General features: G+C 38.9%; 1 protein-coding gene across 4 annotated transcripts in view; it reads right to left on the bottom strand.

The window, feature by feature from the left end:
- Positions 1 to 4468, bottom strand: part of AP3M2 (adaptor related protein complex 3 subunit mu 2) — a 33467-nt gene extending 28999 nt beyond the window's left edge. Inside the window, exons 1-2 of one of the 4 annotated variants that reach the window (XM_051975595.1) lie at positions 4361 to 4468; positions 1777 to 2109 (exon numbers count right to left, since the gene is read on the bottom strand). In XM_051975595.1, coding sequence (XP_051831555.1) covers positions 1777 to 2049 — 273 coding nt within the window. In that variant the 5' untranslated portion in view covers positions 2050 to 2109; positions 4361 to 4468. Of the gene's footprint in view, positions 1 to 1776; positions 2110 to 3676; positions 3981 to 4077; positions 4268 to 4287; positions 4327 to 4360 lie in introns of those variants that run through there. The other 3 variants (XM_051975596.1, XM_051975594.1, XM_051975597.1) reach the window with 3 other exon arrangements.
- Positions 4469 to 14202: the final 9734 nt, after the last annotated feature.

Raw genomic sequence — 14202 nt, 5'->3', positions numbered from 1 at the left:
GAAGTAAGTGTAAAATATATGTTTATTAAAGTGACTTACTGATTGACTGCCATCTGCATCGGTAGTTCAAGTACTCACAATCATGAAATTCCATCTCTGAACTATGGAAGAAGTAGTGTTCCATATCAATTTTGATATCTCACAATTGTTCATTTTTATTACCAATCTTCAGAAGTGTGTGTATATATGTATATATCTGTGTATTATACACATATATGAATATATTAAATTAAGGTTATAAAACATGCTTTTGCTTTCCTTGGCATAAAATAAGCTCTAAACATGTGATATAGCTAGGCACTGACAATGCTTTTTTTATTCGTATTAGCTAAATGTTTCAGTGTTTGTGTTCTCTGCCAATCCTCTAATTTTTGTATTCATACAGCTAATTCCAAAGCTCACATGATGCAGAAGTTCAATCACAGAGTCTTTACTTTGCACTATGCAAATGGAGATCATGGGAACTGAGAAGAAAATTTGATTTAGAATTAATTATAGTTAAGTAGTAGATTTTATTGTCTAGAGTCAGACCTTAGCAAAATTGTCCAAAATAACTAAGAAAATTATGTTCTACATTGTATTAATGGTCTTGCATAGCTTAACTTTTCTCCTTGAAGATTTGAAGCCTGATGATGTTTGAAGACAAAAAAAGAGAACTATCATTTTGTGAAACTTGAAAGTTAAATAAACTATTTTAATAATGAAGTCTTCTTAGGTTTCTATCTGAATAAAGGTTTAACACCAACATTATGTACTCTATGTTGTTGTTCAATCCTGACTGACTCTTCATGATCTCATTTGGCATTTTCTTGACAAAGATACTAGAGTCCTTTACTATTTCCTTCTGTAGCTCATTTTAGAGATAAGGAAACTGAGGCAGACAGAATTAAGTGATTTTCCCAGAGTCAAACAGTAAGTGTCGGAAGTCAGATTTAAAACCCAGACCCAGAATCTATTCACTGTGTCACCTAGCTGCCTCATTATAAGCTATAGACAAACACTACAAATTAAAGGCTGTTTTTGTACAAACCATTCACCCCTGAAACTAGGATTTTGCTACAATAACAATTAACTTATGGTACTAACTTATTAAAGCACATGCCTTTCCTTTCTTTTAAGTGAGAAATTACAAAAGCATAAAATTACATGTAGAATTAGTCACATATACTCTTTAGTAAATGTTGTTTATATAAGTTGTTTTCCTTAATTTTTCAGTAAATACACTTTTTTGGTGATTTGTCAGTGAAATTATTTGTCTGCTGTGTGAAACAAAATTTGTAAATAAAAAAACATTAACTTAGTGTGGTCCTTTTCTCTTTAAAAATCCTTCATAGTTATTTTATTTTGATGTAATTCAAAGCAATTTATTACTGTGACTAGTAAGAACCATATTATAAAATGATATTTCTAATCATCTAGTTTATGAAGAAAAATGGAATTAAAACTAGTCACCAGAATTGAAAGGGTTGTGAACCAGCAACTTTAATATCATCTGACTACATCCGGTCAAGGACAGGTAGTATTATATGATGTTTGATGTAGTATCCAATTTTGAGAGACTATGATAGTCCTTCACATCTAAAAGGCAATCAATTTCTCATTCTAGAAGTAAAAGTGACCAAAGAATAATTTTCATCAGCTATGAAATTGCTTCTCTGTTGAAGAGCAAAACTCTTTTGGGAAAATACCTTCCTCATCATTAATTTGAGGTGCAGTATTAGTCAACTGTAAAATTTTAAAAGATATTACAAGTAAGCCTTCTCTAGATTCACCCACCTGAAATGTGTCTACCACACGATGAAGGAATTCAATGACAAAAAGAGGTGGCACTTCTGTCTGGATCACAGCTACAAAAAAAATCTTATGGCGATAAACACTTAGGAGATAATGATGAGGAGTAGGAATCACAGGAGGCACATTTTCTGCCTCAGTAGCTCTCTCTTGAGCCTCAAAAAAGTAATCACAAACAGAACGACTAACCACACTTTTCCAGTGCTTCTCTAGAAAAATGTCCCCAGAGGAGTTGATCAAGAACAGGCTGTGAATCATGGTGAGAGAAGAAAGCCTTTTTCAGTATAAATGACTCAGAGACTTGATAGAAATTCAATCCTGGAAAACAAAATGAGTTAATTAAGAGGGTGATGCTCTACCTGTCTGGAATGCCCACCTTTTCCTTTTTTCACTTTCCAAATTATACCTATCCATCAAAAAGTAAGTAATGTTTCACCACCTCAAAAATATTAATAATTTTAGTTCAAATATTTCCCTCTTCTGAACTTTCATATTTGTGTGGTTTTGTTAGCAATTAATTATAAAACATTTTGCAACACCTCTTCTATTACACAGAATTATCATTTTAATCTTTTATTATTTTATTTTTAACATATTTATGTCTTGACTCCCCCAAAGTGTAAATTATTATAGGGAAAGTCTCAGCTTTATATTTGCTTGTACTCCTCATTTAACAAATATAGGGGTTTTAGTGAAATGTTTCAAGCAGTGATAATTTAACACACTTCAAAACTTTTGGAAGACTTTGTATTAGAAGCCTACTGTATAAAGAAAATTGTGCTAGGTATGGGGAGGCTACAAAATTTAGCTAGAACAAGTAATAATTTATATTAGAAAAAGTTTTCTTCTCTTACTCTGATTCATAAGATACCAGATATCAGAGATTGTAAGGATGCAGAGATGACCTAATCTCTTCATTTTATAGCTGAGTTAACTGAGTCCTAAGGATAACCACAAATCTCCAGGTTAAACAGTAAGTGGCAGTCATCATCAGAAACCTAGTTCTGATACTAAGTCCTGTTATTTCCACTGCGCCACACTAGCTTAGGCTATTCCAAAATGCAGTTTTAAGCCATTAAAGCTCAACACTGCATTGTCTAGCTACCTTAAATTGTTTATTTCACCAATTTGGCCACATCTTACACTCTATGTAAAAATCAGCTCTCTGAGTTACAGTTCATACCTTTCCTGTTGTAGCAGTATCTCTGTCTCTGAGAGAAAGAGAGAGAGAGAGAGAGAGAGAGAGAGAGAGAGAGAGAGAGAGAGAGAGAGAGAGATGGGAGGGAAGAGAGAAAACAAAAGAGGTGGGAAACTGGAGAAAGAAAGAGAGGAGGGAGGGAAGAGGAAGAGAGGGAAGAGGGAGGGAAAAGGAAATGGAAAAGGAAGAGGAGAAAGGGGGAGGAAACAGGGAAGAAGAGTGAGAAAAAGAGGAGGAGAAAGAAGGAAGGAAGGGAGGGGAGGAGAGAAAGGGAAGAAGGGAAGGGGGAAAGGAAGGCGAGAGGAAGAGAGAGTGAGAAAAGGAGGGAAAGCAGAGAAGGAAGAGTGAAAGAGAGAAGGAAAGAGGAGAGGGAGGAGAGAGTTAAGATAGAGGAGAAGGAAGGGAGGGAGAGGGAAAGGAGAAAGGGAAGGAGGAAGGGGGAGGGAAGAAAAGAGAGGGAAGAATGAGAGAAAGAGAAAAGGAAGGAGGTGAAGAGGGAGGGGAAAAGGAGGAAAAGAATAAGAGGGGAGAAAGGGAAGAAGGGAGGAAGGGAGAAGAGGAAGAGCAAAAGGAAGGGGGGTGGGGTGGGAATGAGAGTAAGCTTCCAACATGGCCGAGCAGGGGCAGAGGTGAGTTCCACCAAAAACACCCATGCAAAGCTTCTAATCACTCTGCCCCCGAACTTACGCAGGAGACTGGGAGCCTCGGTTGATAAAAGGGGGAGATGGAGCCAGAGGAGAGAGGAGTGATGGAGGCAAAGAGGAAGGGATGGAAGAATGGATGGCGGGGCTGCAGGCGATGGCAGATATCCAATCCGGTCACTCCAGAGCTGGCCCCAGCCTGGCTTCCTGAAGGCCAGTGGACCGGGGTGACATGATGGAGGGATGGATGGGGAGGGAGACGGAACGGAGGAGAATGGGGTGATGCGGCCTTCCTAGGATCCATACATCCGCTACCATGGCAACGAAGCTTTCTACCATCTCCTTCTATTCCCTCCCCCCCCCCCATCCTCCTCCACCCCAGTCCCCGACAGTATCCGGGCAGAATCCAGAACCTCCCCAGGTTCGTGGGAAGACCCCCTCCCCAACCTCAATACGTCGCAATCCAGAGCTTCGGTTTCTGAGGTCTGGCACGACCCTGACACTATCCATCGCACCCCGAGAATATGCAGCTCAGTGCGTCTCTCATTGCTGCTCTCTCGAGTCCTTACGAACCTCCCAGGACCTCCAGGCCCCAGAGACAGGGCATTCGCGCAGCCCCCACCCCCGACCTGGCCCGGAAAAAAACGGCCCCCTCACCCGGCTTCTTGCCGACCCGCTACGCCGCGCTGGACGAGCCCCGCCTCTGCCCACCCTCCTACCCCGCCCATACCGGAGCAAGCCCCCTCCCTCATCTGCTTTCATTGGTCGACGCGGCGAGACTGCTCCCCGCCCTCAGGAGAAGAAGAAGAGAGAGTCTCTGATTGGACTTGTTGTTCTTCTCCTCCTCGGTCCTTTGCTTGGCCCCTCCCCGAGGCTCCTCCAAGGCCTCCAGGCTCTGAGCTTACTGATTGGTTGTCTTGGTGCGAGCTCTGATTGGGGCTGCCTAGTCGCTCGGGCCTCTGATTGGTCAAGCAGAAAGGGCGTGTGGGCGGAGGGACTGTGGGCTTGGGCAGGTCTGCGGGTGGTTGTCCTATTTTCAGTATCCCTGGCAGCTGAGGGTGGCAGCTTCCGTCACCGAAACGGGAACCGTACAAGATATCTGTGTTGAAACAAGTTTATCAAATGCGCAACACGGGAAGGAAGACAATATCTTTGATCAGCATGGTTCGGCGGAAAGGGAGATGGATTTACAGTCATAGGTGCCCTGCGTATTATGACCTTGAGCGAGTCCCTTCTCTAAGAGCCTCAGTTTCCCTATCTAGAAAATGGGGAAGCTGTAATATGATGTCATAGCGCCCTAGCTACAGATGATCTCTAAGGTCCCTTTCAGCGCTAAATCCTTCTAGGCACGTTTTTAAATATTTAAAAAATCCCATATCTTCTGATTCCCAAGCCTTTCTTTTCATAAATGCTTGTTTCATTATAAGTTATGCTGAGACAGTGCTTAAAAAAAAGACTGAACCAGATAATTCAGGGATGCTGCAAAGAGCTCTGGACTTGGCAGTTAGGAGAGCCGAATGCCCCTACCAGCTCTGTCCATAACTGGCTGTGTGACCTTGAGCAAAGTATTTCCCTTTCTGACCCTCAGTTTCCTAAGGTGTTATTAAAGGGATGGTTTGTGAGAAAAAATAAACAGACTGTCAAGAACAGGTCGTGCCAGAATAACCTCATTTCCTTTTTTGACAAGGTAACTAGACTGGTAAATCAAGGGAATGCTGTTGGACATGATCTATCTGGATTATGGCAATTCTGTTTGATAAACACTCCAGAGCAGGAGGTACTATGCACTGGGGAGGAAAAAGCAAAAATTAAAGTCTTTATGGAGAGAGAAGAAGCAGCCCAGAGATCTTGACCTTATGACGCTCAACATTTTTTTTTAAATCAATGACCATTGAATCCAGAGAGATCTAAACAATACTTTTTCTTCTCTACTGCAAGAATCTGTAATTTCAATGATATTGATATTCCCTCTACGATGCAGCTCTTGTGTAAATTAGTAGATAGTCTTTTAGAGATATTGTAAACCCAGAATGTATTGCTTGATAGCCAACCAGTAGCTAAAGTTTTTTTTTTTTTTTGATACTCGCTTTTTAGATTTAAGTTCCAAATTCTCTCTTACTCCTCTCCCTTCCCCTATCAGTCTATCACTCCATTCTCAGTAAGACTTCTGTTTACTTCCCTGGCACAATTTTCAAGAAGCCAGAATCATCCCCATACCACAATATATATTGGAGTATGGCTTTAATGGAAGTCAGATCTAATAAAATGAAATTGAATGGTAATAAATACAATTATATATCTGAGGGTTTCAAAAATCATCTTTATAAGTACTTGATGAAATGCCATGGCTAGGTTATAGTTCAAGTGAAAAAAATGTGGGAGGTTTATCAATTGATTACTAATCAACAAATATTTATTAAGCATCTATTATGTGCTAGGCACTATTCTAGGCATTGGGGATTAAAAAAAAAAACAATGATAATGATAATGATAACAATAGCTAGCATTTCTATAGTACCTCCTATGTGCCAACCATTGTACTAGGCATTAGGGATACAAAGAAAGCCAAAAAACCAATAATAACAATAGCTAACATTTATATAATACCTACTATGTGCCAGGCACTGTTCTAAATGCTTTACAAATATTATCTCATCACAACATCCTTGAAAGGAAAAGTACTAATATTATCTCCATTTTGTAGTTGAGCAAACTGAGACAAGCAGAAATTTCAGTGATTCAATGGGCATACAGTGTCTGATGTAGGTTTTGAACTTTCTTTTGGCCCCGCACTCCATCCACCACACAAGAAGCTCACAAACTTAGGAAGGAATAGCTTATAAATAATTAAGCATCTATAAGATACATATGGAGTATTGAATAGGGAATTTCAGAGAGGGAAAGTTCTAGCAGTAGGGCCTTGGGAAAGGCTTCTAGGAAGTAGGATTTGAGCTGAATTTGAGAGGAAACCAGGGAAACTAAGAGATGGAAGCTAAAAAAAAAAAAAAAAGAGAGAGAGAGAGAGAGAGAGCACTCGAGGTGTGGAGTGTTTGCAAAAGCCCAGGGCTAGGAAATAGAATGTTGTGTTCTAGGACTATAAAGTAGATCTGTGTAGCTGGATTATGGCACATGGAGGGATGGAAAGTGTAAGAAGCCTGGAAAGGTTGGAAAGGTAGCAAAGGGTCAGGGGAGTAAAGATGATTTTACCTGTGATTCTGTAGATGATAGGAAGCTATTGGAGCTTATTTAGTAAGGGGGAAGTGGTCTTTTAAAAAATCACTTTGATGGTTAGATGGAATGTGGCCTGGAGTGCCATTTGAGTCAATGACACCTCAGAAGGCAGTTATAGAAACCTAGCAGCAGCCACCTCATTCTGTCTTTCATTCAGAGGTCTGATATCAAGAGAATTTTTGCAAAGAAGTCAAAGCAAAATTGTCTCCTTTTTCGATGGGCCATAGGTGTAGTTTGGCTCCAAGAAGACTCTGGAGAAGGACAGAGCTAAGACTCCTAAAGAGCTGCCAACACTACGATGTTCATATTTGTTTTGTACCCAGTCCAAACACCTCACCATATCCCCACCCCTGATAAGAAGAAAATGCCACGATCTCCTGTTTTGGAAGCTGCCTGCCAAGGGACGAACATAAAGAAACTTATTGTGTAGACTGCTGCTGACTTTTTTGGTTCAATAATAAATATGTCGTGATATTTTAAACTGCTGACCTCTGCATCCATGCTTGTTTAATGAGTGTATATTGAAGGTTGCCCTGTATGTGACAGTGTCTATAATGAATAAAGTGCTGGGCTTGGAGTTAAGACTTGAGTTCAAATCCTGCCCCAAACCCTAGTTTTGAATCCTAAACAACTCATTTCACAGTGTATAGGGCAGCCAGGAAGTCAGAAAGACTCATCTTACTGAGTTCAAATTTGCTCCAGAGACTGTGTGACCCTGGGCAAGTCACTTAACCCTATTTGCCTTAATTTCCACATCTGTAAAATAAACTAGTGAAGGAAATGGTTCACCACTCTAGTATCTCTGCCAAGAAAACCCCAAATGGAGTAAGAATTGGACATGACTGAAAATCATCTAGCAACAACAAAATAAAGTAGAGATCGCAGTGGTGCTTTGCTCATAGGGTAGTTTGTGTGAGTCAAATAAAATAATTCATGATGTGATTTGGAAGCTTTCAATGCTACATAAATGTGACCTCTTTCAGTTGACCCAGTCAGAAGAGTTACCTGTTGACTCACATGCTATTTTTTACTAAAGAAATGAGCCGTCTTGTTTCTTTTTATTGAGAGCTTGTGATTTTTGAGTGAACAACTTCATACATAGAATATACATGTTAAGAGAACCCCATCATTGTGGAAACTAGACTGGAAGCAGATGAATGCTTTTTCAAATTGTTTGCTGAAGATGAAAATTTACTAAAAAAGGACTTCTGTGGAAGAAAAAAACTATTGCAATAGTCCAAGTGAAAAGGGCTAATACTAGATTCACATCTGCATGAGGTTGTTTTCAAGAGGTATTGTGAACGTAGAAATAAGATTTGGCAACAAATTAAATATATGTTGTTGATAAAGTGAGGAATTAAGGGTGGCACTGAGGTTCTAAGTACAGATGATCAGGAAGAAGAGGTATCCTTGATAGAAATAAGGGAGTTGGGAAGAAATTAGGTTTTGGACACATTGAATTTATGATGCTCACAGACGTCTAACTTGAACGATTCCCTAAGCAGTTGGTGGTGCAGAATTGTATCTCAGGAGAGACAAAGATTGAATAAGTAGATCTGGAAATCATCAGTGTGATGATGACAATTGAACGCTTGGGAGCTGATAAGATCACCAAAATAATGTAGATGGAGAAGAGAAGAGGCCCTGATTCAGAGAGGTGTGGTACATCCACAATTGGTGGGCTTGACAAAGCTGAAGAGTCAGCAAAGAGAACTGAAAAATGATCATTTAGGAAAGTGGGAAGAGAACAAGGAAGGAACAAGGTACTGAAAACTTAGAGAAAAAAAGTATTCAGGAGGAAGTGGTGATCAATGGTATCAAAAGCTCTATAAAAAGTGATCAAGAAGGATGAAGTTTGGGAAAAGGCCATTGGATATGGCAAAAAATAGATCACTGGTAATTTTGAAGAGGATACTTTCAGTGAAAAGATAAATTAGACTTCAGAGAATTTAAAGGTGAGGGAGAGGAGATGAAGTAGATACATTGTGTGTGCCTGTATATGAGTGTGTTGACTTTCTCAAGGAATTTAGCAGAAAAGACAAGAAGGATGACAGTTTGCAAGGATGATCAGATAAAGTGAAGACTCTTTAAAGTTAGAGGAGACATTGGATTATTTGTAGGCACCATGGAAAAAGTCAGCTGATAGGGAGAAATTGAAAATTAGAAAGAGAGTAGGGATGTCACTGAGTACAATCTTCTGGAGAAGACACAATCAAAGACGCATGTAGAATACCCCATATAAAATTATTTATTGTCTTAGAGAGGAAGGAGGAAGGGGAAAAATTCAGAATTTAAAAACAGCATGCATGTAGATAGATTTGCCTTGACAAAGAGAAAGGCTATCTTTTTATCATAAATAGGAGTGAAGGAGGAAGTAGTAGGGGAAGATGTCTACGTGATATGAAATGAGGAAGAGGGGGAAAGGGAGTTCTCAGCAAAAAACTCTCAATTTTTTTTCACTAAAGTATAATGCAAGATTTTCAGTAAAAAGGGCAGGGATAGGAGTGGGGTGAAGAAGGAATTCACTGGGTGACTGAGAAGGTATTAAAAGATTTGGAGTAGCTTTTGTGAGTGGCTTAGGGAATCAATTAGGGAAATGTAAAAGAATTGCCTTGCTGTGGGAAGGATCCAGCTGAGATTATGTAACATAATTTTGTAGTGAATTCAATCCCAAGATCTCTTGATTTTCTGTAACACATAAATAGGGATGAAAGAGGCAAATGGTGGGAAATCCAACACATCTATAATATGTGACAGAACAGGGGTAAGGATTAGAAAACAGAGGATAGTGAAGAGTTGAGTTGATTTACCAAGGTGTTAGAATTGGGAAAGGAGGAGAACTGAGGGGTGGAGGAAATAGAGATCACAATGAGGAAAAAAAACATAGAGTTAGGAGTCATAGGGAATAGGAAAAAAATGAAATGATGAGAGATTATAATCAAATAAAGGCAGATCATGAATATTGAAGCAGAACAACTGTAGATAACAGCAAGATCAAGTGTATGTCCACTTCTTTGTATAGCTAACAGAGAATGACATACATCATGGGAATGGAATAAATTGAGGAGCTGGGAAGTTGGGCTATTTGAAGGAATATCTCCATGCATGCTGAAGTCCTTTAATAAGAGAGTAGGAATTGTGGAGGAAATTTCAAAAGACTGTGAGCTAGGGACTGAATTCACTGAGGAAGGAAGGGCTCTGTATGGGGTACAATAGATAATGATCCACTGGGTGATACATTTGTATAATGGGAACCTCAAAGGAGGTTTTGTCGAATTTTGGTGGCAGAGAATCTCTAGAAATGGCAATAGGGAGCAAAAACTTTTCCAACTTCTCCACCATGATCATTGGATGTTGGGGGATGTGGGTTATGAGTAACAATCTAATACTAGTACTAGAAAATGTGAGCAGGATGCAAGAGGAGGCTAGGTCTTAGTCATTTCCAGAAACTGGAAACAATGAAACCAGAAAAGGTCTAAGATGAAAGATAATTTATGTTTCAGGCATTTAGGAAAATATGGTGAAAGGGGTAGGCAGGAGTAGGATCTTGTGGGGTTTGAGTTGAGAAGTAAAGAAATTGTTGGGGAATTGGAATTTATACATAGGTAGTGAGGGCTTCAGAGTGATCAGGATGAAATGATTAGACTAATTTAAAGTCCTTCCTCTATATTGTGGCTAGTGGCCATGTTGTGTCCTGGAAGGCCTGCAACAAAGTAGGAGGAAAAGGAGGAATAAGGAGAATAAGGCAAAGGAGGAAGACTCCTGAAACCAGTGATTGGGCCTGATTTTTGATAGGAGTCTAATGGCCTTAATAACAATAATGATAAAATAATAATAATAATAGAGAAACACCTGGGTTGAAGATAGAAACTAGTAGGTTGACAATCTAATCTGGTCCAAGGGAAAGCCTTAGGGTAATGACAGATCCAAGATGTCTAGTACTTTCCCTTGGTCAGACAACATCTGAAATATTGTGTTCAATTTGGAGTGCCACAGTTTATGAAGAAGACTGGGAACTCGGAGTGCTTCAAGGGTAGGGTAACCAGAAGAGTGAGGTAACCAGAGCCTTATGTGGATCAACTAAAGGAATTGAAGATATTTAGCTTGAAAAAGAGAAGACTTGGGGAGAGGAAGGGGCATGATAGTAGTCTTCAAATATGTGATATATTTGTTATTTTATTATTAATATAATCTATTATATTTATAGATGGGCAAAATATTTATTAAATTGTACTGGGCCTTTAAATATTTCATATTATTATTATTATTTTAAAAAGTATTTTTATTAAATTAAATTCAGTGTTCTATTCTGTCAAGATTTTTTTGAATCCTAAATCCAGTTTGGGATTATCACTATTTCCCAGGTTTGTGTTATATACAAATCTAACAAGCATACCATTTACTCCTTTATTCAATATACTTTTATTAAAGTATAACCCATGTCCAATGTCTAGGGGCCCTAAAGTTCTGGGTTAACATTAGACAAAGCTTGATCTTAGGGAAAGAACCAAAAATTCTCTTTCTTTTTTGTTCATTATGACTTCACCCAACATTTACTTTGGGAAATTTTTAAATATGTTCATATCTAGTTTTCCACAAATATGAGTAGTAGTGTCCCTAATTCCTTTATATTCATTGAAGGTAACAAATTTATTTATTTGGTAAAATATGGAAAAAAATTTTACCCCACAGAAAATGCAGATTTCTATATCTTCCAGGAGCCCATAAACAGACACAAAAAATACATTAAAATAACCTATTTGCTCTCCTTGAAAGGGAAATTAACTTAGGGCTACTAGTAGGTCACACTCAGGCTTTCTAGGTCTCCCACAGGAACATGGTGCCTACCAGACTCATAGTACCACCCTCATGTTTGTTTCCCCCTGGAAAGCAAACACTCTTTGGGGCTGCTGCACATGAATCCCCTTCCCATTGCACCTGCATTATCTAAATAATTTGTGGCAATAGTAGGAGGGCAAAGTATGTGTCTTGTACTCTTCCTTCTCATGGCTTTAGTTTTTTATTACTCTAGCTGTGGAAGCCACATGAGTGATCCTATTCTAGCTCCAAAGCATATTGCTGATGATTTTTCCTTCTTTCCTTTAAGTCATAACTGTAAAATTGTAAAACACAGGTTTTCTTTTACGGTATCAAGCACTCAAGGCTGGCATTCCCTTCTAAGCAAGAATACTAGATTCAGGGATCATGCCGCCTGCGAAACTTTTAGGTTCCCTTTCTTTTATAGAGGATACTTATGAACATTTTCTATGAATTACCCCTCTAGGCCCTTGTGACAAGAACATTGATTTGCTTCTGCAAGAACTCTTGATACTCTCTGCTATTGTCCAGCTGCTGTCACCATCTTTAGGGTTGGGAAATTCATTCTTAGTTCATAGGAATAGTTTTCTGGCCTCTGATCTATATTCAGAAAAGGAAACAAGGGCAGAAGGCAGCTATAAACCTGAGATGTATGAACTCCCTTCTCTGGACATCTGAGTGAGCACATGCTTCTGCAAAAGTCGGCCATTATGGACTCCTGTTTAGGGAGAAGATAAAAACTCCTTCCTCTTTCCCTTACCTAATCCATGCTACATTCCTAAAGATAGGCACAAATGAAAAAGAAAAAAATGGGGATAAGGAGAGATGACGCCTCCAATAAGTTCATCCCTTAAGGTCTGACCAATCAAATCATCTTGGCTATAATTTCTAGTCACTGTTGTTGCTTGTCCTTCGTTCTCAAAGCGGGCCATGACATCAGGGAGGTGATGCTACCAAGTGCTAGTGGATTGAATTTAAGTGAGAAAGAGCTGTGCGAAGTAACCAGCCTCACTTTCTCCTCCAGAGCCATCTGGATGACTGGAGATGGCCCTGGCTGCAATATCGTGCCTGAGGTACTATGGGGTTGCCTTGACACATATCAATCATTTCATATTGTTTCATTTTTCACTTCTGAAACTTTACCAGAAGTTGTCTTTATCCTTTAAACTGTCAGATGCTTTTAAAATTTTCAGACAAAATCTTACCACCAATAAACTTATCATGCTAATTGGAAACTCCACAGATGAATCTTACCCCCTTAAAAAGTCATTGATGAAGATTGTAAAAAGCAGAGCACCAAGCACTAATCCCTAGGCATTCCAATAGAGATTATTATTAGCTCAAGAAAACCTTCTAGAATTTTGCTAGGAGTTGAAGTCAAGCTCATAGATCTATAGTTTTCAGGTTCTCTAGCTCTCTCTTTTTCTCGTTCTCTCTGTCTCTGTCTCCCTTTGTGCCTCTGTTTGTTTCTCTCTGTATCTCTCTCTCTCTATTTGTCCATCTCTCTCTGTTTGTCTCTGCCTTTCTATTGGTTTGTCTGTCTCTCTCTTAAATTAGGACAGTCTTTTAGCACATTTCCCATTTTCCATGATCCTTCACAGATCACTGACAGTGATTCAGCAATCACACCTGCTAGTTCTTTCAGTCTCCAAGGATGTAGTTCATCATCTAGGCCAGTTGAACTGAAGTCAAGGGCAACTAAGTACTCTCTCACTATTTCCTTACTTACTTTGCTTGTCAGCACCCAATTAGCTGTTCTTGTCCCCTACCCTGACTTTGACAGTCCAGAGAATTATCTCTAAATATCTATCCCTAAAAGAGAATTGAAAAAAACAGAAGTAAAATGAATCAAGAAGCAATGTCTTATCTCCAACAGTAATAATGCTCTCATGCTCCCCAAGCACTAGTCCTATTCTTTCTTTTTTATCTTTTAATTTTTCTTTTTATTTATTTTGTTACATTTTTGAGTTTCTATATCCCTTCTTCCTTTTCTCCCAACCTCACACTAGAGAAAACCAACATTTGACACATATATATATATATGTGTGTGTGTGTGTGTGTGTGTGTGTGTGTGTGTGTGTGTAACCATACTACATACCTTCATATATCAGTTCTTTGTTTGGAGGTAGATAGCATCTCCTTTCATAGGTCCTTTGCAGTTGATCTGTCTATTCATATTACTCAGAGTAATTAAGTCATTCACAGTTATTCTTCTAACAATATTACTAATACTGTATACAACATTGTCTGAGTTCTTCTAGTTTTGCTTTTCATTATTTCATGCAAGTGTTTCTATTTTTTTCCTGAAAATTAACCTGCTCATCATTTCTTATTGCATTGTATTCCATCACGATCATATAACACAATAAATTTAGCCATTCTCCAATTGATGGACATCTTCTCAATTTCCACAATTTTTTTTTGCCACAACAAAGAGAGCTGCTATAAATATTTTAGAATATGTAAGTTCTTTTCCTTCTTCCCTGATCATCTTAGGAAACAAATCTAATAGTAGTATTCCTG

The sequence above is a fragment of the Antechinus flavipes genome, chromosome 2 (genome assembly GCF_016432865.1).
Source record: "Antechinus flavipes isolate AdamAnt ecotype Samford, QLD, Australia chromosome 2, AdamAnt_v2, whole genome shotgun sequence".
In the NCBI taxonomy this organism is placed as follows: Eukaryota; Metazoa; Chordata; class Mammalia; order Dasyuromorphia; family Dasyuridae; genus Antechinus; species Antechinus flavipes.
The sequence above is the reverse complement of the archived record's forward strand: the minus strand, read 5'-3'. Positions and strand labels throughout refer to the sequence as shown.